Source organism: Solanum dulcamara, chromosome 7 (assembly GCF_947179165.1).
Source record: "Solanum dulcamara chromosome 7, daSolDulc1.2, whole genome shotgun sequence".
NCBI classification, from domain to species: domain Eukaryota; kingdom Viridiplantae; phylum Streptophyta; class Magnoliopsida; order Solanales; family Solanaceae; genus Solanum; species Solanum dulcamara.
This window is the reverse complement of record NC_077243.1, coordinates 13484770-13509484: the sequence shown is the minus strand read 5'-3', so window position 1 is coordinate 13509484 and position 24715 is coordinate 13484770. Positions and strand designations below refer to the sequence as shown.

At 30.6% G+C, this 24715-nt stretch overlaps 2 protein-coding genes across 2 annotated transcripts; both read right to left on the bottom strand.

Moving 5' to 3' along the window:
• Window positions 1-10689: 10689 nt before the first annotated feature.
• On the bottom strand, window positions 10690-12616 carry LOC129895812 (bidirectional sugar transporter N3-like). The gene is made up of 6 exons (XM_055971585.1): window positions 12488-12616; window positions 12226-12262; window positions 11903-12113; window positions 11648-11809; window positions 11406-11525; window positions 10690-11215 (listed from the first exon to the last, which is right to left on the bottom strand). The coding sequence occupies exons 1-6, from the start codon at window positions 12531-12533 to the stop codon at window positions 10898-10900; spliced, it is 894 nt and encodes a 297-aa protein (XP_055827560.1). The 5' UTR covers window positions 12534-12616; the 3' UTR covers window positions 10690-10897.
• Window positions 12617-19443: 6827 nt separating this feature from the next.
• LOC129895811 (bidirectional sugar transporter N3-like) lies at window positions 19444-21239 on the bottom strand. Its single transcript, XM_055971584.1, has 6 exons — window positions 21077-21239; window positions 20835-20871; window positions 20525-20735; window positions 20275-20436; window positions 20074-20193; window positions 19444-19981 (listed from the first exon to the last, which is right to left on the bottom strand). The coding sequence occupies exons 1-6, from the start codon at window positions 21120-21122 to the stop codon at window positions 19643-19645; spliced, it is 915 nt and encodes a 304-aa protein (XP_055827559.1). The 5' UTR covers window positions 21123-21239; the 3' UTR covers window positions 19444-19642.
• Between the last annotated feature and the right edge of the window lie 3476 nt (window positions 21240-24715).

The following is a 24715-nucleotide window of genomic DNA, read 5'->3' as shown; positions in this document are numbered from 1 at the left end:
TAAGATAACTGAAAAGACACAGCTCCAACCACAAGAGAGAAAAAGTAGGAACGTCGGAGGATCATCTTCGCCTTTACTTATGAAACTGCACTGACCCTGCAACCAGACTATGTCAAGTGGCATAACAAGAGTATCTTATATATATATATATATATATATATATATATAAATTTAAAAGGGATCGTAAACAATTAAGGCTTCTATGTCTGTTTAACTTACCCATAACTCCTTACTCTTACCTTTATAGTTCTTCACCCATCTACTAACCACAGGTTCACCACCAACTCTGACTTATGAGATTGAGAACTATGGGTTATGGCTCCACTATGCTCTCAAGGAACACCCTCATATTGAGCCAACCGGCGACCTTATCCACTCACGAGCAACTTAACTACCACTAGCCTTAACCCGCTTACCTTACCAGACATGACCTACTCATCTCATAACCATACCTCCTATCTAACTTTGGCTTTTAGGTAACAAGTGCAACGACCATCACCACCTGATCGAAGCTCTAATGAGAACAACTCCCTGGCAACAAGCAACATCCATATTCAGCCCGAAGGTATAGAATATAGCATATATCACGACATGGCCTCATAAATTTCAGCAGTCTTACCTACGAATGAGCCTATATTGACTCTCAGTTCCCAACTAATACCACCCACAGAATCGACAGGGTTCTTTCATAAAAATCTTACTCTTTAGTTTATTAACAGCTACATTCACTATTCCACAAATAACAGATATCATCGAATCCTCTCATGGGACCATCCACACATACACGTGTCCCTCTCATGGGACCCAGACTCAACCATATATATGTCGGAACGTGATGCTTGATTCAATTATGTGTCCGAATGTGACATTCGATTCAATAATATATCGAAACGTGACACCCGATCCAAGAATGTGTAGGAACGTGACACTTGATCCTTACAACCAAAAAATCCACATTTAAAATCAAAATAGGCAAACAGAAACAATGCATATAAAATCACTCACGTCTTGCACTCAATTAAGAAAGGTCATTAACTCCTAGGGTTTATCATAATCCTTCTCACTTTCCCTACCAATATACGTACGATTATGGCATTTACGTACACACAAGTCAAAATGCGGTAATACCATCACCAATTTCCCCAAAATCATTATACAACTCCCTTACCCATGTCACCTCAAGTTAGACCACTGATAACACCCGAATTTCTACCCGTGACCCATGACCAAGAGCCTTATTATGAAACCTCTCCTTAAATCCCTTTATACTATACAACAAGTATAGATTAACTACTCAGATAAGAGAAGCCTAGCCTACCTGAGCGCCAGACAGCCGTGGAGACTTAGCGTGGCTTTGTAGGGATGACAATGGGGCGGAGTGGAGCGGGTGCGGGGAGGTTTTAGAGCAAGGTGGGGCGAGGCAGATTTAGAGTTACGCGGGATGGGTTAAAATAATTATTATCAAAATTAATGCAGAGTGGGGTGAGTTACGGGTTTAAGGTACCAAATAGGAACCCAAAGAAAATTAAATCTTTGTAATTAGTAAAAATCAAAGATATAAACTTTTTTATATTAAACTTTGACTTTAATTTTTAACTTTTTTAAAAAAAATTTAACTAGACAAATGTTAATTAGAGTTAATTAACGATTAAGAAATAATTGTTGAAATATTAACTAGAAACAATTAATTAGTTGTTGAGATGTTAATTAGAGAAAAATAAAAACAAATTATGAATTTTATTTTTCATATTAAACTCAATTAAAAAAGAACAAAACATAAAAAGTTACGCGGGGCGGGTTGAAAATGAAAAAAAATATTATGCAGGGCGGGGCGGGGCAGGGCGGTTCAAAAGATTTGCAAGTTGAGTTCAACCTGCCCCGACCTTCCCCATTTCCATCCCTACAGCTCCTAACTCTGGTTCCATATGCCTAACGGGCAAGATATGCCTGAATTTTGTTGGTTGAAACCCTTCCCATGCTGAGATTCCTTCTCCTTCTCTTTCCAAGCCAGGAGCAGCCTTTTGGACGATTTTTGTAGTAACCTTCGCCCTTAACTTAACCTTTGAAAGAAGTGGGAAATAAGAAAATAGCGACTTACTTCTGTCCCATGATTTCCCGCTTTGGCGTCAGAAATCCCGCTGAAGCTGCTCTTCGCGATAAAAGAGCTCTGTTTCCAAACAGATTTGTCCATCAGCTATGGCGGGACTATCCTGCTCTGGCGGGATAATGGGGCCTAGCTGGCTTATTTCTCTTGCGATTTCTCCCACCCTTATTAATGACAGTTCGGATTATTACAATAATATATTAGGATAATTCAATTACAGTTAGGATTAATAAGATAATGTTTGGACTTTATTACTCGTACCTTTTTTTGGGGGGGGGGGGATTTTATTTTGTTATTGATAAAAGTTATTATAGATTGCGTGGCTTTTAACAAAATCTATGTCTTTCTATTGACTTGAGTATCTCATATATACAGAATAGCTAAAACAATGTCATCTCAAACAATATTCAGCAAGACCACAGTTCAATAACCTCAACTTATATAATTCGCATAAGGGTCCTCTCATAGGACCTACAAACACTCAACTTATATCGGAACGTGACACCCGATCTAAGGTTTGTGTCGGAATATGACACCGGTCCAAGGATCATGTCGGAACGTGACACCCAATCCAATTTATGTGTCGGAACATGACACCCGATCCCAGCATGCAAAAACAGCCACAATTATATTCAACATTGAACATTATACCATCAAGAATAGGTGCATCACAAAACAGGCCAGCAAATGATCATTTCACATATAATCTAGTATATTCCTTATTCATATATACATATGCATATCATGAAGCAATTTAACAAGTACATGAAATACATACGAGAACAAAATTATCACCTACCTCGAATTCGAGCTTCAACAACCTTAAAATGCAAAACCTTTTCCTTTCCGGGTTCGTTTTGTTTGTCCTTGGTCTAAAAACAGTAAATACGTATAAATGATCAACAAAATGGCCCAACTATCATGAAAAATAATAAAATTTTCATCCTAGGCCAAACTGATGATCCTAATTCTATCCTATGGCTATTTTCCACCTTTACCCACAGGCCAACCCCCCCCCCTACAATGATCACCCATCTTAGTTTATAAGAATTAGGAATCGAAGGATGAGTTTAGAGAGTCAAATAAGAGTGCAAATTCATGGAAAATTGATGTAAATCGCCCTAGGTCACCTCCTGTCGTTCTAGGAACTACTTTTGCAGAAATAAACCGTTTCTAAGATTTTTCCCGACTTAAGTCGCGACTATCCAGCTCTGGCGGGATCTATCCCGTTTTGGCAAGATATATGAAAATAGTGAGCTCGAAGTTTGAGCTTCAAGTCCCCATTTCACAACACAACCTCTTCCAAAAATGTATTAAATTATACCCTTCACGTCAAGTTCAAGTTTGGGAGTTTTACTCGTCCGAATGCAATTCTGTGAAGCCGTAAAATACTCCGTATTGTCTTGGCTATCAACTTATCCAATCAAATTAGAGATTAGATCCTCCACCATTCACAAGGTCACCCTATACTTTACATGACTCAGAATTCATCTAAGTCTGGCCTAGTCTAAATTTTTTCGAAGTTACTACCCAAAGTTTTCTGACCAAAATCCTTTTTCATTGGCCTATCCATAACGATGGGGACAAGTCATTACAGCTTCCACCTTTTTCGCTTCTTTGGTGACTTAAACTCACAATCTTCGGGTTGAAAGTGAAGGATACTTATCATCCGAACAATTTCCTCTTGTCTTGATTTTGTAAATTGTTAAATAATTTAGGATAATTATTTTTAGTAATGTGACAAAGTAATATGAATTTGAGGGAGTAATTATTGACCTGAAATATCTCTTAAGTAAATTTTAATTAGATGTGTATTTACTAAATGAATCTTATTAGTGATTTTTCAAATTTTAAATTTGACTAATAATACTTTATAAAATTATGTAATACTAAGGATGATATAAAATTTTCCCCTTAATTTATTAAAATAGAGGAATAAAATAAATTAATTGTTTTTGATATAAACTCTAAGTAAAATGAAATGGAGGGAGGAATAAAAAAGAAACGAAAGGATCGAGAGAGTATTTAATATTCGTGTGAATTCAGGATATTTTGGCATACACGCCCAGTACTTAATAAGCTAGCTAGTGAGGCTCACTGATAAAATTGTAATTGATGCAACCTGCAACTATTGTGACACAATATAAATGGAGCTTGCAAATTCAATTCGGGTAAGAGGGGAATCGAAGATGTTTACAGAGATCATAGCAAAAAATAGATCATGAATTTCAATATGGGATTACATTATGCCACCAACATCTCTATGAAAGCGCTAACGTTGCTTTACGGTCTAAGATTGACCTTACAAAATAACTTAACACCCTTAGTAATTGAGATTGACTTTCATGAAATTATTGGCATGTTATCTAACAAAGATTGTTCATATTAAAATTTAATTGATGATTGCAGATATCTATTGCATGAAGCAGGAAGGACACCAATCAAGCATATATATAGAGAGAAGGTAATGGAGTAGCGGACTAATTAGCTAAAAAAAAAAATGATGCGAGCTTGATACTTTTGAAAGCTTAATATTGTATCCAAATGCCTCCGCTTTTGTTGTGTCTATTTTTGAAAAAGACGGAATAGAGACTATGTTACTTAAACTATTTTCCTTTATATAATGACTCTTTAGTTAGATCAATAATTAAAACTCTTTATTAACAAAAAAAAAAACTACTGTGACACAAGCGCAATTGCATGCCCATGTGCTCAAACTGATGAAACAACATTATCCACCATGTAAAACGTGCTGAAATAATAGATTTTTTTTTATCAAAGTAATTTATTATTAAAATCGATTTATTAAAATAATATATTTTTAAAAAATATATTAAAATTAAAATAAACTATTTTACAGTTTCATATTAGATATTATTTTATTTATAAATTAAAATTCAACAGGCGAATCTAACAACGATCAGATTTAACGAATTATAAAATGTTACTGTTTTACTGTTAGTAATATTTTATAAGTAATTTTTTACTACAAATAATATTTCATACGATATTGACGAACTCTTTCAGCTTGAAATATATGACATTCTGGCATTTAAAGTCGTTATTCAGAGTCACATTTTAAAGTTAATAAATTACTCACAATAATGACTTTTTAAAATTCAGTCGCGGACGATCGCGAGAAAATTATCTTCTATATCTACCGAATATAGCAAAATTATTATAACAAAAGTTCTTGTACACACAATTTACTCATCTCTTAATAAAAAGTCATATAACTAATATGACATATATAATGAATTACAAAAACATATCGCTCTAAGATGAATATGTGATTCTTCAAATTGGAGGAAATGTATAGCTATAGTCTATAGAAGAAGAATGTCCCATAAAATCTTTTATGTGTTATTTCAGGATCTATTATGTGTAAAAAATAAAAAAAAAACTTTGATAAAAAAGATATAAGATTAAAAATATATTTATAAAGAACATACTCATTTCGTCTCAATTTATGAGATAGTGTTTGAATTTCGAGAGCCAAATTAATAATTCTTTGATCATCATTTTTTCATATGTATTTTAAATATTGAATTATTAATAATTGTAACTTATAATATTTATTTTACAATTCCAAATATATAAATTTTTTCCCCAAAATTGCAGGATTTGATTCTAAATTTGCAAAATGCGATTGTCCGTGAGTGAATTTAAAAGTCATTACTGTAAGTAACGTTTTAACGTTTCGAGTCCACACTTTATATTGTCAGTGTCACGACCCCGACCCTCCGTGACTGGCACCCCCTCTTACCCTCCGGTGGGAGATCCATTTTTAATGCCCAAACTAACAATATTGGTGGGATATACACAATTTAAAGATTTCGAAAGCAAGTTTAATCAATGAATAATACTGAGTTCCATAAATTCAGAACAATTTAGTCAACAACCCAAATGTACACGGATTTAACTTCTAGGAATTGAAAGTCGAATCTACGAAAACTCTAGTAACATCAAGTCTAACAAAGGAATGCAATCCCAAAAACATAGTCATGAAAACTAAACTAATGTTTGACATCTTAGTCCTAGAAAAAAAAGGACTAGAAATAAAGAGAGAGTCCACGACAGCTTGGAAGAATAGCTCACCCATGAACTCGAACACAACTACTCCTCTAGGCGAGTTCTCTCCGTAGCCGGCTGAATATACCCTGTATTCAACAAAAGACAGAGCAAGTGTAGTATGAGTACACAAAATCAACAGTGCACTGGTAGGATCACGCAGCTAGCCAGTAAGTGGATTATGGACAAGTAAACTCAACATAATAAACATATATATATATATATATATATATATATATATATATATATATATATATATATATATATATATATCAATCATAACTTAACTATTGTCATCTCAAATAATATTCAGCAAGATCACAGTTCAACAACCTCAAAATCATATAGCTTCACATAAAGGTCATCTCATGAGACCTACAAACACTCAACTTGTGTTGTAACGTGACACTCGATCCAAATATGTGTCAGAACGTGACACCGATCCAAATGTGTATCGGAATGTGGCACCTAATCCAATTTATATGTCAGAATGTGACATCCAATCCCAACATACAAAACAACTACTATTACATTCAGTATTCAACATTATGTCACCAAGATCAGATTTATCACCAAACAGTCAGCAAGTGATCATTTCACATAAAATCTAACATGTTTCCATATTCATATACAAATATGCATATCATGAAGTAATTTAGCAAGTACATGAAGCACATACGGAAAACAAAACTATCACCAGCCTCGAATTCGAGCTTCAACAACTCTAAAGTGTAAGAGCTTTCTCTTTCTCGGTTCGTTCCGCTTTTTGGTGGTCTAAAAATAATAAATATATGTAAAAGATCAACAAAATGGCCTAACTATCATGAAAAATAACACAATTTTCATCCTAAGCCAACCCATGATCCTAACCCCTATTCTGGGGCTACTTTCCACCATTAGTTTTTCAAACTAAAACCCTCCCTCAAGATCCCCCACCATAGATTATGGTTTTTAGGAATCAATTTACAAGTTTAGGGAATAAATTACTTACCTTGGCTCAAATTGGGGTGGAAACCAGTTGGAAATAGTTCTAGGTCATTTCTGGTTCTTCAAGAACGAAGTGGGAATGAAATAAACCGTTCTAGGGTTTTTCCATCTTAAATTCACGATAATCCCGCTCTGGCGGGATATGCGGAAACAATGAGCTTGGAACTTGAGCCCCAAGCCCCCAATGCACAACCCTTCCGAAGACGTATTGAATTATACCCTTCATGTCAAGTCCAATTCCGAGAGTTTTACTCGCCCGAATGCGATTTCGCGAAGCCGTAAATGCTCCGCATCGTCCTGGCTATCAACTTACCCAATCAAATTAGAGATTCTATCCCCCACCATTCACAAGGTCAACCTAGACCTCGCCTAACTTAGAATTCGTCCAAATCTAGCCTAGGCTAAATTTTCCGAAGTTACTACCCAAAACTTTTTGGCCCAAAATTCCTCCCATCGGCTTATCTGTAACGACGGGGACAGGTTGTTACAGTCAAATATTCCAAGTTGGCAGAGTTCGTCACTATCGTTTAAAACATTATTTGTAGTGACATATTACTTATAAAACGTTATTAGCAGTAAAGTTGTATGATTGTTAAATTTATCCATCGTCAATTTTGTCCATTGCGTTTTATAAATAAAATAAGATAGAATAGATCATGACTTCCCCTAAACTTGTTGACTTTTATTTGGTGTACACCTAAATTTTGTATTGGCTTAATTATCCCTCTCAACTTGGTAATTTGATAGTCGCGGCCCCCCTGAATGCTGGCAACTCATGGATGTGTAATACACGTACTGCCACATGTATTTTTTTGTCCATATTGCTTTTTTTAGAAGAAAATATATATATTTACCTTTTTAAGTTCATTAATTATTTAATCATCTTTTCAAGGCCAATTTTGTATTAAAAAATTGAAACAATGATGTTTTGACTATATATTTTTTTATTTGGCTAAAGATAATGATATTTTAATCAAGATCAGGAAAAAAAAATACACAGTTAGAAAGAATAATTATTGTATCTAAAGAAGAACTAAATAAAATTATAACAAAATATTTTATTTATTTGGCCCAAAAAGAGAACAATGCACAATTGAAATAAATAAACTTTGCATGAAGAAAATGCACATTTTTTGTTGTAGAAAATATCTGTTTGAATTTCTTTATTTTGGGCTAAACCTTTTCTTAATATGGATAAAATAAATAAAGTTTCACCTAAATTTTGTAAATTTGCGTTTTGCATCTGAAAAAGAATTAAAATGCATTCAGAAAAAAATATGCAATGTATATTACGAAAAAGAATAGAGAAATACGATTGAAACAAACAAATCATTATATTGATTATGTGGTGTTTCATAGTTGAAAATACCCACTTGGAAGTTGTTTTTTTTTCTTCCCTCTCACGCGGCTAAAAGAGAGTGTATTCACGCTCTTTGCCATATCAACATTCAGGGAGGCCGCGACTATCAAAATACCAAATTGAGGGGGGTAATTAAGCCAACACAAAATTTAGGTGTACACCAAATAAAAGTCGACAAGTTGAGGGGCGTCTAATCTATTCTGCCAATGAATAATGTTAAACACGTCATAGTAAAATACACTTATTCTAGTTTTGATTATTATTTTTTTACAAAAATATATTATTTTGATAAATTGATCTAGAAAATAATTTCCTTTCTTCAAAACAACTGAAATCATATATATATATAATAAAACAACTGAAATCATATGTATAATATTCCTCCGTATCAAATGTATAATATTTGTCCATTGTTTTCACAAATCTATTAAGAAATCGCAAATAAGTGTATGCTTTTACTAATGTATTCTTTAATATTTTTTATACACTCTGTTTATGTGCCTTATTTATTAATATTTAGATTAACAATGATTTTTTTCTTTTTTACTTTACAATGTTTATGCTTTTAAAAATAAATAAATTTTAAGGATAAAATAAGAAAAACTGTTTAATTTATCTTGATTCGTAAATTGGAAAATAATTTAAAATAAATATTTTTAATAATTTGGAAAAGAAATATGTGATGGGGAAAATAAAAAAATAGGACTACTGTATTTACTGCTGATCGGTGATACAACATAAACGAAGGATAAATTTCATATATTATCATACAACTATAAATGACTTTTTTTCATCAAAATATCATAATTTTGTTTTCTAATCGAAAAATTATAAAACTTTTACATACTATTACAAAAATCGTTATTGCAGGAAAATCTAACATGTGTTGGTAGATTTGTTGCAAAAACTGCCCTAATTTAATTCAATCCAACTCAAATTTGTTGCGAAGGATGTGTACCCTATTACTGACATGGGAAGTGATAATTTTGGGATAAGTTCTTTTCAATCAACAATTTTACTCCCTTCAATCCATATTTTGAGTATTTTTACTTTATTTATTTTAAAATAAAAGTGATGTTTTATATAATCATAAAGATATTAATTTACTTTTTCAAATTAATCCTTATTATTGCTTCAATAGTACTGGAAGTGTAATTATGATTTAATGATATATCTCAAATTCTTGTGCTCTTGTACTTGTTAACTTTAAAATATGCAAATATAATTAAGGATAATTTAGTCAATATCCTTCTTAATTTCTGCGAATATGTAATTGAACAATTAGATTTTGACCATTCACCCTTGTCCTTAATCAACCTATAAACAACGAAATACTTTAACCTTTTTGAATTTATGAATTGAAGAATCTAATTTCTTGAATGTGGTTAAACAACCCAAAAAGTTTGATGTTGTTGGCTTCTGGGTTGTTCACCGTTTGATTAAAATTCGATTAAAATAAAAAATAATTAAGTAAATCATTTGATTAAAAATCGACTAAAATAAAAAATAATTAGGTAAATCATTTTTTTTCTGGTTTTAGTTTGGATTTAAATTTTTTATTTATCTCAAATAAGCTAATGAACTTTACACCTTAGACTCACAAACGAAAGTCATGGATCATCTGGTTAATAATGCTGGAATTTTTTGGTTCCTGTGAGTGAATTGCAGTGGATCATCTGGTTAAGAACAAGGTCATCCTCAAGGGATCTATTGGTATATCACTAATGACCACTATAATGTTGATGTCCAATCTAATTCACTACTTATCATTAATTAATATGACCAGTGATCATAATAGTGTTTGATTGACATATCATACATCTTATAAGGCAAATCAGTGATTTGAGAAATCAAGAGAACTTCATAATTCAACATTTGATAATAGGAAAGTATGACTCTGATGTTGTTGTTGGGCTGTTATATTCTGGAGGAGACAAATCAAAAGTATATTACGGGTGGCCTTGAATCTCCTTAAAGATATTCGTCTGAATATTTATTTTATCATTTTATTTTCAACTGTAATTTACTATAATTTGTGGTATATTCACCAACAGATATAGTTAATGTGACTTTGATGAGAAGTCATAGTTATATAACCATCTGTGAGATTTACTGTGTAAATAAACAGGATAGAAGAAATTAACTCTAAGCCAAATGAACTTGAATAAGAAATTATTTTGTTGCCACCACACAACATCAATTACTGACAAGCCGATTTATGAATCAAGACAACAATTTTGCCTTTTTGAGTACCTGATATGACCAAGAAAGCTAATTACTTGTATTTAACACGAAACTATGAGGTAAGAATAAACTAGTGTACAAACACATATATAATTAGCCATTAAAAGTTAGGAAAGAGTAAATCAAAGGAATTAATTTTTGGCTTCCACAGTTTGCAGCTTATTGGGCGTATTCTCAATTTTAGCTGATGCACATGTAGCGAGACACGACGACGACGCAACGTGAATTTTCCCTGAGGAAATTAGTGAAGCAAGCTTCACTATGTCAATAATCTGTTCTTCTGTGAGTTGTGGAAAATTCTTATTTTTCTCATCAATGGAAATTATCATGTGGTTTTGTAGCTTTTCTGGAAGTTTTTGCTCCTTTAAGATAGCCTTCTCTTTTTTGTTGTATATTACGTAGAGCACCATTTGAAGTATTCCTAGGATGAATCCCAATACATTTGGAATCTACAATGGCAAATTAACAAGGAAGTAATTAAACACAAGATCTTACATATTTTACGTAACGTCCTATAGAGAGAGGTGATTTCTTAGATGATCACTCACTCAGTAGTTGACTGACCATCTGAGAAATCAACTCAATATATAGACACATTTAAAATAGTACATATGATTCTTGAAAATATATAGAACTTACAGCAATGTTGATGTCCTTTAGTAGAAGACCATAGAAAAACCACACCACGGCACTTAATGTGAGAAAAATCGATAGAAGTAATGGCATGTATTCGACACTCTTTGTTTTAATAACTTGTCTCTGCATAAAGTGAGAATAAAATAAACTCCAACATTAGTATTTTATAATGGATGGAAAAACAGGGAAAATCAATTAATTAAGATGACTAATTTCTGAATAATTTGCAAATAATGAAAGCTTACCACAATGCCCAAGGGTGCAACAAATACACATAAGGAGAAAATAAGGCAAATCCATCCAACAATTTGTCCACGAACGGCTCCTTTGAATAGAAATTGAGTAACCAAAATTATTGCACCAAATCCACCCACAACAAATAATAGGAGCATCTTTATGGTTTGGACCTGCGCGCATTAAATAAATTATAAATATCAGACTTAAAAAAGAATTCCTCTTTTTTAAAAAATTGTCTAATGAATTTGTCGTAAAAAACTTACCCTTGATATTTTTGGTGCGTAGAAAAGGTAGAAAGCAACGTAGATAGTTTCAATGAAGACACCAAATGAGTTAATAGTTATGAGAAGTGTTGTGTTGCTCTTCAAAAATGCGTAGTATATCCAAAGCATGGAGCTAAATAGAGCAATCACATATGGAATTGATTGATACCCTTCTGTTGATTTCTTCTTGTAAATTTTATAAAATGTAGGCCTGCAAATTGATGTGAAAGTATATAGAGAGTGTTAGTAAGATTATATACTCCACATGTATTTTTTTTCAAAATAAAATAAAAAATAATATATATAAGCAAATGGAGACTTACAGTGGAGAAAGGAACACAATGAACGAGATAATGTTACCTGCAAATTGGCAATAGGGAAAAAAACAAAAGTTTAAACTCCAGATTTTCGAATACATTTTCACTAGAAAGTGGAATAACTAAACAAATATTAGGTAAATAATTGAGGATACAGTAGTATGATGTAATGACTATATATTACAATCACAAAAAATATGTATATGTATATGTACAATATCGATTATATTTTTATTTATTTTTTTGAAAGGAGGAAAAAAGTATTTACCAAGGACACCAAAAGCAAAAGCCCAATGACCAGAAATGCCAGCCATTTCTATTTTATGTTTCTATAGCAAGAAATTTCAAATCTCTAGCACTCTCTCTATAGCTCAACCACAAAGGAAGTGCTAAGAGTTGCAAATTCTATTTGACAATGAAATAAAGGAGAGCTTCTTAGACATATTTATATAGGCAAAGTAAGTAGTGGTAGTATAGTAAGTATATTTTATTTGGACAAATAAAATATTCTAAATGCAAAAGAGCACTCTGAATAACAAGTGCAATGCAAAATATCCCAACAACCCAAAGGTCCCAGGATGCACTTTATTATGTGATTGCACAATCTTCAATGTCCCTAAGTCTTACAACTTATCATGCTTTAATAATTTTATTTTAATGTATTTCTGTATAAAATGAAACTCCTAATATTAGTTAAAAAAAACAATAAAAAGAAATGATGGAAGGACCAATTATTGCCTGCCATTTGGCATCAATAATAAAGTTTTGTGACATCAAGTTCTGGTCAATAATAGTCAATTGAGAAAGTCAATTTGCTCTGCATTTGCCCAAGGAATTAAGGATGTACTTAGCTTTATATGTTGTGGGTTGTCATTTCACTTATTGATATCTCTATGGAGTGTGTAATAAAATAAATGCATCCAATTACTTAGTTGAGTCAATAATTAAATAATTTGGGTTATAACCTGCCTAATATTTGTTTGGTTTACAATGGACGTGTTAATTGAATTACTCCATACAATATAGATCATCACTCAAGCTGTCCAAATGTTCTTTTTCATTATTGTTTAGGAATCAAACTAAACTAATAGAATAATTAACATTTCCTTCAATTTATCATGATTATTTCAAGAAAATCAAACCAAAAAAAAAGGTTAGTTTATATTCCTTATGTGCCAATTTTTGTGGCACAATTAAATTTCAAGAGTCAAACAGTTTAACTTTGATTATGTTTAGGCATGAAATTTTTAAAATTTTTGAAATAAAATTTATATAATTGGAAACTACGTAAAAAGTATTATAAGTCACAATAATTGATAATTCAAAATATTTAAAAGACATATAAAAAAAATACAATTAAAAAAAAACTTATTTGAACAATGAAATCCAAAAGATGCTAGAAAAATTGGAACATAGGAAGTAATGTTTTAATAAGTTTTTTTGGACTATATATGCAAGCGACATAATTTTATCGGTTAATTATACTCTCTTAAGTAATATTTGACTCCTTACATGTATATGAATGTTTTCCTATGCATGGAATGGTTCATAATGAGTTGAACCCCCCACCCAACCAAAAAAAGAGAGAGAGAGAAAGAAAAGGTGGTTCAAATCGACAGAAGTACAAAATTAGAGTATCGAAAAATGACACAGACTAGTAAACATATACTAATTAATTAATATGTATATTTATAATTTAAGTTAATTTCTATTTGTCACTAATCTTTTATATTAATTAATATACATAGCTATAGCAGGGGCGGAGCTACAGGGGTGCGAGGGGTGGCAACCGAACCCCCTTCATCGGAAAATTGCACTATATATATTGCAATTTTTTTTATCCATGTACAAATATTATTTTTGCATCCCTTCAACAAATGGAGATTGTGGATCAGTGGATAAGGTGCATGTGATTGAGCCTGCGGTCGCGGGTTTGATACTTGATAATGACACATTTTTTTTACTTTTTTCATCCAGTCCCTTATTTTTTAATTTTTTTGAACCCCCTTATCAAATATTCTGGTTCCGCCCCTGAGCTATAGTTGCTAGGGGCACATCCAAAATTTGTATAATTAAGTTCTTAATTGTATAAAATTAGAATTTATTTGTATAAATTCAGAATTTTCTAATTGAATAAATTTAGGATTTGTATATGCTTACCATAACATATATATAATTATAAAATGAGGTAATACATCAAAAACCCCTTGAACTTGGCAACAAAACTTATTTTATTACTTTAACTTTACGTGCGTTTAAATACTCACTTAACAACTTCAAGTGAATTAAATACTACCCTAAAGGGTGATATGACAAAGAGAGTGATTGCACTCTCCTTAAAGCAAGTGAAGGCATTTTTTTTTTCAAAAAAAATATAAAATCATACACATGACATATTTTATAGGTCAATATATAATTAATATTTTAAATATTATTTTCTTAATATATTAACTTTTATTAAAATATGTAAAAAAAAATATTGGCCACAATTTTTTTAAAATCTTTTTCTTTTTTTATTCTTTCATTAATTTCATTTATTTATTTTTATTTATTCTTTAACACTTCTTCAATTAATTTATCCTAATTGATTAATTAAAAATATATATTTTTTAAAATTCAAAATATAAAATATGGCCCAATTTACCCCCAAACCCCGCCCCCACCTACCCTCACTTCTTTCTTCTTCCTTTTTCACCATTTTTATTCCTCCAATGTTCCATTTTTTTCCACTTCATATCTTTTTGGCTCTTTTTCCCCCACTTTTTTTCTTATCCTCTTTCATTTTTTCTTTTTTCTCAAAATGAGATAAGCAAATAAGAATAGATAGTTTTTTCCTCTAAAAATAAAGCACCATTAATGTGAAGGGGAAAAATGAGCTAAAAATCTGAAGAGGAAAAAAATGGAACAATGAAGGAATAAAAATGGTGAAAAGTAGGGTTGTAGAGGGCAAATCGATAAACCGCACCAAACCGACAAACCGAATCAAACCGAAAAAAAAACCCGACTAGTGGTTTGGTTTGACTTGGTTTAGTGTTTCGAAAAAAAATCCGACCATTATAGGGTTGGTTTGGTTTTAATTAAAAAAAGTCAAACCGAACCCAAACCGACTCGATTATAGATATACTACTTTTAAATTATGTTATACATAAAAATATTTATTAAAATATAATTTATAAATATTTTTTAAATTTTTTTCATAATTTTTGTTTTCTTTCTTACATTTAGATTTGAATTTGAGAAGTCCATCTAAATAATATACAAAAAAAGTCCATCTTATAAAGTTATATTATAAAGTTAAAACTTCAAACAGTGTTCTGTCTCCATCTTATATGTTGATATTTTGTACTAGACTCTTTTTAAGAAGCACTGCTCTGTGCTTTTTATTAGATACTATGAAAAATTCGAGAAACCCGAAAAAATCCGAAAAACCCGAAAAACCCGAGAAAAATTGATATCGAAAAACCCGATTTTTATTGGTTTGGTTTGGTTTATAGATTTAACAATCCGACACAAATGATTTGGTTTGGTTTGTAAAAAATCCGAATCAACTCGGTCCATGTACACCCCTAGTGAAAAGGAAAGAAGAAAGAAGTGAGGGGGTAGGTGGGGGAGGGGGCGGGGGTGGGGTTTGGGGGAAAATAAAAATGGGCCATTTTTATATTTTGATTTTAAAAAATATATTTTTAATTAATTAATTAGGATAATTTAATTTAAGTAGTGTGAAAGAATAAATAAAATTAATGACGTGGTGCTGACATGGCAGTGATGTGGTGCTTACATGGCGATGATGTGGCAAGTGAGAGTGGTTTTATGATCTCAGAGTGATATTTAATTCATTTCAAAGTTGTTAATGGACATTTAAACACCTTTGTAGTTAAAACACTAAAGTAAGTTATGCTGCCAAGTTGAGGGTGTTTTGATGTATTATCTCTTATAATATTGATACATTTTATTTGTATAAGTTCTGAAAAATTTCTAAAATGTATAAATATAGAATTTGTATATATTTACCCTGTTTGTATATTGCCAGCGAATTATACAAACAGATTTGTATATTGGCAGCGAATTAGACAAATGGATATGCGAATTATACAAACTGTTGTTATAGCTATAATTACGAAATGTAATTACTTAAACGGTAGCTATTTCGACCTATTAAATTTTAGGACTAAGCTATTTATGAAATTAGCTCATGAAAATATAATTCGTCTGGCCCGTCTAAATTTGGGTGCGCGGGTCATTAATATAGTCTATGCACTCAATTCAGTTCATCTAAATATATAGTTCAAATTGACCAATGAGAACATTTTGTCATAATTTTTTAAAATAAAACTTCATTTTGCTTGATATGCTATATATAGTCACAATAAAGAGAAAATAGTTTTATTATGTAATTATATAAATTATAAAAAAATAAAGGGATAATTTCAGATTCCTCCCTCCATGTTTTGCTCTATATCACTCACCTCCTCTGTGGTTTACGATATTACGTCTACCTCCCTTATTTTGATTTTTTTGTAGCCATTCTTTAAATCTATTAAAATACATATAAGTTAATTATGATTTGACAAGTTTGCCCTCTTTTCTATTAATTTCTTCATATTAATGCATATTATAAAAGAATAACGTATTTAATTTAATAAATATTTTAAAAATAATTTAGCACAATAATTAGTTAGCACCTTGTTTAATTCACAACTAACGAATTGATTCGTTATCAAAAAATTGTTACTTAAAGTTAAATTATCATAACATTACTTAATGTTATAAATTTAGGGCACAAATTCAACATATTTTATTAAATATAAAAGGCATACATGGTACGTTTGGACATAACAACGAGGTTCTCTTTTCAATAAAAATTTTAACGAAGGGTATGAATGAATAATTTTGCGAAGTTGAAGAACAAATTTAAACTTTCTCCCTAAATAAAACTAGTTGATTATGCAGTACGTTGAGAATGTACAATATCCCATGTATACAGGCATTAAAGATATGTGCATCCAAAAGGAGTATAAATGTCTCAAGTTAGTCTGGCATGGGGCGGAGTTAGATGTCCGAATATGAATCTAGTCGAATTCAATAACTTTTGAAATCAAATAAATATTAAATTTTTTATTAAATATGTATAAATATTAAATTAAAAACTTAATTATTAACACTTGAAATCGTTATTATAAAATTCAATTAAAATTCTAACTTAGCCTTTGTCTGCCACCCTAAATATACCTTTATGTAAGACGAAATACTACTTATTTTTCTTCTACGTTAAGTATTTGCTTGTACAGACTAAAGAATATGCTTCTCTAATTAAAAATATCAAATTAAAAAAGAGAGGACTACAATTAAAGATATTTTCTTCTTAAAGTCTCAAAGAAAGGACCTCATTACACAATTAATGACCGGTTCCACCGATATCGGAAAAGAACCAAAAAGTTAATATAGCTTTATGTAAAAACAATTCATATTTTATCAATTATCATCCCCACATATTTAGATTAATTAATCAACTCAATGGAAAAAGATTGTACGTAATTAATTTAAAAATTGACGGCTCCCTTTGTGGTTTGAAAAGATAACCTAACTAGGGCTCAGTTTTATTTTGAAAAAGGTTGAATCTTTGACTGGTAATGTAGTTTGTAAGCCTATATTTTAATATTGACTATTTTATAGGGATATATTTTTATTCGATTCTTTTTTTTATTTGATTTCATATTTGTATAGGAGTTCGACTGATTTGAATTCATATATTATAAGGTTCATTTTTTAGGTAGTAGTTTCAACATAATTTTTTCTCAAGACCACTAATCAAAGAATAGGAATTCCATCCATCTCACAACAAATCATATTAGTAAAAAAACACTTATAAAAGAGTCATATATACAGACAACTCCAATAAATTTTGTTTTTATTTATTTTTCTTCAGAAAATTTTTATATTACTACCTACGGGCTTTCATCAATAGTCTATCCCAATTTTTTCTTCTTTTGGTTAATTAGTTGGGAAAAATTCCAATTTTGCTCCAAAATTGTGTAAAATTCTCTATTTTTCCTCCATTAATATTCGTCAAAACTGACCATGCTGTTGGGAAAAACCTACCTCCATTATTTACATTTGCCTTTTTTCACTGATGAAAAATCATTAAAATATAAATCACCTGATTTTAATTGAAGATGGGCATATATAATGATTTCACCTAGTACAAAGATATATTTTGACTCTTTTTATAAGAAAAAAATAAAGAGAAAATATATTGACTTGGAACTTATTTTTTTTCCTTTATGAATAATTTTTCACAAAAACTACTCATAACATATATATTAATTTTATCTATACTTTCAAATAATTACATTTTTTTATCATTAATTAAGAATTTCATACCATATATTGAGGAAAATACACCTAGATATATGTATTTTTGCTACCAGATACACTAAAATAGGGAGAGAGACGAACGAGATGGGGAGAGAGTCGGGCGACATAGTCGTGTATCCCAAATACATGCAAATCACACTAGATACATGTATCTGTATGTATCTTGTGTGATTCGCATGTATCTGTGACACCAGATACATAGGAGAGTGGCAAGCGAGATAGGAGGGAGGCGAGCGAGATTTGTCTATACATCCCAGATACATGCAAATCCATTTAAATATAGTGTATCTAGAACAAATTACACATAATTTTGACTCCATGTATTCTGAGATACATTTATCTAGACGTATACGCACCAAAATCTAGTATGATTCATATTATTGCAAACTAGAGTGTATCTAAGTAATTAACTCCTAAACTAGTGAATTTTGTGTAAGTTTCCATAATTTTAACCACGACTGAAAAATTATCATTCGCAGCAGTGGAAGATAACTTTTTTATTCATTAATGGTATAAAAACATTTATACAGACAAGTTATATATTCTTAAAAAGTCATTTAATTTGTCGGAATGATTAATTTGTTTTCATAGACATAGCCAATCAGTGTATTTTTTCGACGAAGAAGTCATTTGACACCCCTTAAGTATAAGATGGCTACTGTTTTGATCCCGACACTAAAGAAAGGGAATTTCGTGACGCAGATTTAAGTGTCGTAATTTGTTTTTGAATAATAACTTGATACTCTCAAAATAATTGAACGCTGAGATTAAATAAATGAAATATGTTTTGTTAAAAATAAAAATTTACGGCCGACGTTCATAAATTATAAAACCAATACCGCCAACATATATATACTTTAATTTAATGGTAACCATTTTATTCCTTTATGAATAGTACTATAGGACATATGGGAAGAGAAAGCTTACACAAAATAGAGATAACTTGTTTACAAATAACACATGAGTATTATGAAAAGCTAAACAAAGGAATTAATGCCAAATTAAATCCACAATTTTTAGTTCTACTAAGTACTAACTACTTTACTAATTAGGTGGCTTCCACAGTTGGCAGCTTAGGCATGTTTTCTACATTATTATTAGTTGCCTCAACTCCACAATTAGTATGATCATGTGGACACGTGGCAACCTGTACTTTATCTGTACAAGCCAGTAAACCTGCAAGCCTCACTATATCAATAATTTGTTCTTGTGTGAGTTCTGGAAGCTTCTTATTATTAACATTTGTGTTGTCATCCACCACAATTACTGCGGGCTTTTGTATCTCTGGAAGTTTTTGCTCTTTTAAGATGGCCTTCTCCTTTTTGCTATATATTACATACAACACAATTTGGAGTATACCAAAGATAAATCCCAATACATTTGGAGCCTACAAAACACAACAAACAAATTACTATTAAACATTGAGATAGTTTAAGTTAACATGGAAAAAAATTACATGTAAAAAATTAATTAACTTACAGCAATGTTAATGTCCTTTAGTAGAAGACCATAAAAGAACCACATCACAGCACTTAATGTGAGAAAAACTGATAAGAGAAGTGGCATGTATTCCACACTCTTTGTTTTAATAACTTGTCTCTGCATTATATAAAATGAGAAATCAAAAGATTAAGTTATGAAATACGTGAATAATTATTATTTGCATGTAAAATTGCTTACCACTATGCCTAAGGGTGCAACAAATACACATAAGGAGAAAATAAGGCAAATCCATCCAACAACTTGTCCACGAACGGCTCCTTTGAATAGAAATTGAGTAACAAGAATGATTGCACCAAATCCACCAACCACTGATAACATGAGCATTTTTATAGTTTGGACCTGTATAAATATAAATATATATTAGACTTATGTGTACGTTACGTTCTTCATTTATGCAAAATAAATTTTATTGTAAAAACTGACGTACCTTGGCTTTCTTTGGTGCGTAGAAAAGGTAGAAACCAACGTAGATAGTTTCAATGAAGACACCAAATGAGTTAATAGTTATGAGTAGTGTTGTGTTGGTCTTCAAAAGTGCATAGTAAATCCAGAGCATGGAACTAAAGAGAGCAACCACGTATGGAATTGATTGGTATCCTTCCGTTGATTTCTTCTTGTAAATTTTATAAAACGTTGGTCTAAACAAGTATGATATATAATATGACGTTAGTCAAATTAATTATAAGCCAATATACCTAAAAGTTTCAAGAAAACAAGAAAAATAAATGGAGACTCACATTGGAGAAAGGAACACAATGAATGAGATAATATTACCTGCAAATTGCAATTAAAGGAATAAAAAAAATTAATATAGTGGGTTAAATAATATTTTTCTGACTAAGATTAATCTTATGAAAAAATGATAATTAAGGTGAAATTATCAGCTCAAAGAAAAATAATATGTTTGTGATCATTTTTTAAGGAATTCCCTAGGAATATTTTCAGAAGCAAGAAGGAAAAAACGGGTTAATTAATTTACCAAGGACACCAAAAGCAAAAGCCCAATGACCAGAAATACCCGCCATCTCTCTTTTTTAATGTTTCTACCCAAATTATTGCAAATTTCTAGCACTTTGTCTCTCACCCAAAAATGCTAGAGTTGCAAAAGACAATAAAGTTTAATTTCTATTTGGCTGTGAAATGAAAGGAGGGTTTGGTTCACATATTTATACTAAAATTAAAGTTTTCTTTTTCTTTTTCTTTTTTTCTTGTAATGTATTTAGAGAAATATTTAATTAATTAAAGGTGAAAAAAAGCACTAAGAGGATTGAGGGGTCGTATGACAATATGCTGAAATTTAATTAAGTTGTAGGGTCCCATTAGGCTCTTTTGTTATGTCATCCCCCAATCCTTAGAATCACTAATACTTGTACAGCTCATGCTTTATTTTTTTGGACTGTTTTGCTTCTTCTTTCATTTTCTCTAAAATGAACCACAAATCAACAAAAATAGTCTAGAAATTATGATGGGGCCAATCAAAGCCAACAATTTGCATCAATAATAGATTAAAATTGGGGCCATCAAATTTTGGCTATGGTTGGACCTATTCAGAAGATCATCAATTTGCTTCAATGGCTGATGAATTCGGGATACACTTCAAAGGCTTATCTTGTTTTAGCGCGGAATCTGATAAAAGAAATAAAATTTGAACGTAATTTAATTCCAAAAGAGTAATTCATGAAGTCAAAATTATTGCTCAAAATTATATAAAGAATCTCAAATCCTTAATGAGCCGATTAATTAGGGACTCAACAATGTCACATACATGTATGCATAGTGTATAAGGAAATGAAATGGATCCAATTTCTTTGTTTTCTGTTAAATCTGTAAATTCTGATGATATGTTGGCCTACTTATTCTATGGAAAAAAATTGAACATTCCCTGGAAACACTAACCACAATTATGGGCTTCGATTGACATAAAAAGACTTAAATTATATAGGTGAACATAGTAAATCTCAAAAATTGACTTGTGAATCATGTGATGGGTCACATGAAACTTAGTTTGAGGAAAAGATTGTTGAGTGTGCAAGCAAAGTCCACATTAATAGATGAAAAGATTGAAATTTTTCATATAAGATGTAGGACCTTTTAATAATATGAAGCCTTTTGAGGAAAATCGTATAGTCTTAACTAAAAGCAACTAATATCATATAACGATAAGAATTTCATTGAACTGATTTAGCCCAACAAATACAATTATCTGGTTGAATTGACACCAATAGTCTACATTACTTTAACATTTTGTGAATACTATTCTTACGTATCTCGGGGATTATGCTATTTTTCCCCTGGGTATATATATATATATATGTATACAGTTAAAGAATAATACAAAAAAAAGAGCGGCTAAATCTGACCTCTGGACAAACTAAGGAGATATTACAGTTTGACTAAATTGTATTATTCCCTAAAATTGAAAAGTCAAAACAAAAAATTAACTGAAAGAAATTAGCTTTGTTGTATTTGATTCTGAAACTACACTGACAATATTATTAGATATTAGTTTTTTTAATATTGAGTTATTGGTTAAATTGATAACCATTAACATAGTATTAATTTATTACTATCCCTACATAAATAAATATTAATATCAGTATTGGTTACTATTTTTGTCCTTTAGCTTTCAATTTACGTTATTTTCCTAGTTCTTTTATTTTTGTTGCACTAGTATAGTTCTTTTCATGTTACTATTGTTTCTATTTGATGAGTATTCTACAAAATTACATTATTGTCTTGTCACACCAAATTGTTGGAGAAGTCATATAATTATTTTATGAGCATTTTCTTATTGGTCAAATCGAAAATCGAACCGTTAAGGACAAAAAATCGATAAACCAAAAACGATAAAAATATCTTATTGAGTTGGTTATTGGTTAAGTATATTTAAAAATCGAAACAGATAAATCAAATTGATAATACATAAAATTGAACCGAATTGACCAATGCACATTCCTAATAATTAGTTTGATCCAATAGCAATTGTTGAATTGTACTTGTTAATTAAAATGATTAAAGTCACCTATAGTTACCACATATAATTTGTTATATGGAGGGTGATAAAATTAGTCCATAGAAATATAACTTGTTCAATTCAGTTAAGTTTAGGGACTCACCTCTTTATTAACTCAATTTGATCCACTTATGAGCTATGATTTATTGTTTAGCCGATCGTGATTCTATCAACACTTCATATTGAATAGAGTTAAACACGGACTCATATTTCATCCCATTTTAACTCAACGTAAATATACCATTTTTCACACCATAATGACTGTATATAATATAACTCTCAAGGGAATAGAACAGTTACTTCATGAAAACATTAATAAAACATTTGATTTTAAGATAGAGGCTACCACCAATTCGAAAGTTTTTTGTTTAATCTAGTAGTATATTATTAAAATAAAACGCACCATGTATACACATTACTTGTCTGATTTTGATTTCACATGCAAAAAGTAAAGAGACATTATCATGATAATTGAAAAGGGTCTCAGCTTTAATAAAGTAAGATTACAAAATTGAAAGATTGAGATCCAAAATTGCATTCTCAAATCTTCCAAATTGCGTGGAGAACTCAAATTTATATGCTTAGTGTGTTAAATAAGGTAGAAATAATGAATTAATGGTCCTCCCCACCTATTCCATTATTTTCTATAGTTAAAGCGTATTTATTGACCTTTAGAGAAAAAGTAAATGCCATTATTAAATAGTGATGATTGGTAATTATTAAAAAATTAAAATATAATGTCTTAACGTTAGTATGTATTTCGGCCTCTTTCATTGCTTCAAAATTTCCAAAAAGAATTCTCATGTGCGGTTATAAACTAATAATAATAACAACAACATATTTAATATAATATCACAAAAAAATTTAAGAGAATAATATATACATAAATCTTATTCCTATCTTATAAAAATAAAGAGATGGCATAATACATAAATAGAACTCTTAACTTGATTTTAAATTTTAAGTCTAGCCTTTAACATTTATACTACACAAATAGACACTTTAGCTATCTAACACTTAAACAAAGAAACACTCGAGTCCCACCTGGAAAAACGCGTGTTCAACACTCAATTCACGAGCGTCCGAAGTAAGTTTTGAGGTCCACAACGTAAAAAAGAGCAGAAATGACAATTATACCCTTAATAAATCCCTTTTATATATATCTTTGTATATTAATTTCTTTTAATTCTAAAAATACGAGTAAAATCTTTAATTTGTTGGCAGCCACTGTGTGACTCAATAATCCACGTAGGAGCGTTTGTATATCACATATTTTGGCTGTGGGACTAAGTATTTTTTTATTTAAGTGTTGGATAGTTAAAGTATCTATTTGTGTACTATGAAAATTAAAGATCATATTTAAAATTTGAAACCAAATTTATGATCATATTTATATATTATGCCTATAGAGATTGTTTCCGATTGTCAAACATGATTCAAAAAGGTTTTGTAGATACACTTCTAATATAGTCAAACATGATTCAATAATTTTTTGTAGATAAACTCCCGATATTTTACTGTTACAAAATGTGTTCTGCATTCTCAAATTTATGATGAATTAATTATGCACCTAAGAACTATTATACCTATTACACGTCACATGAA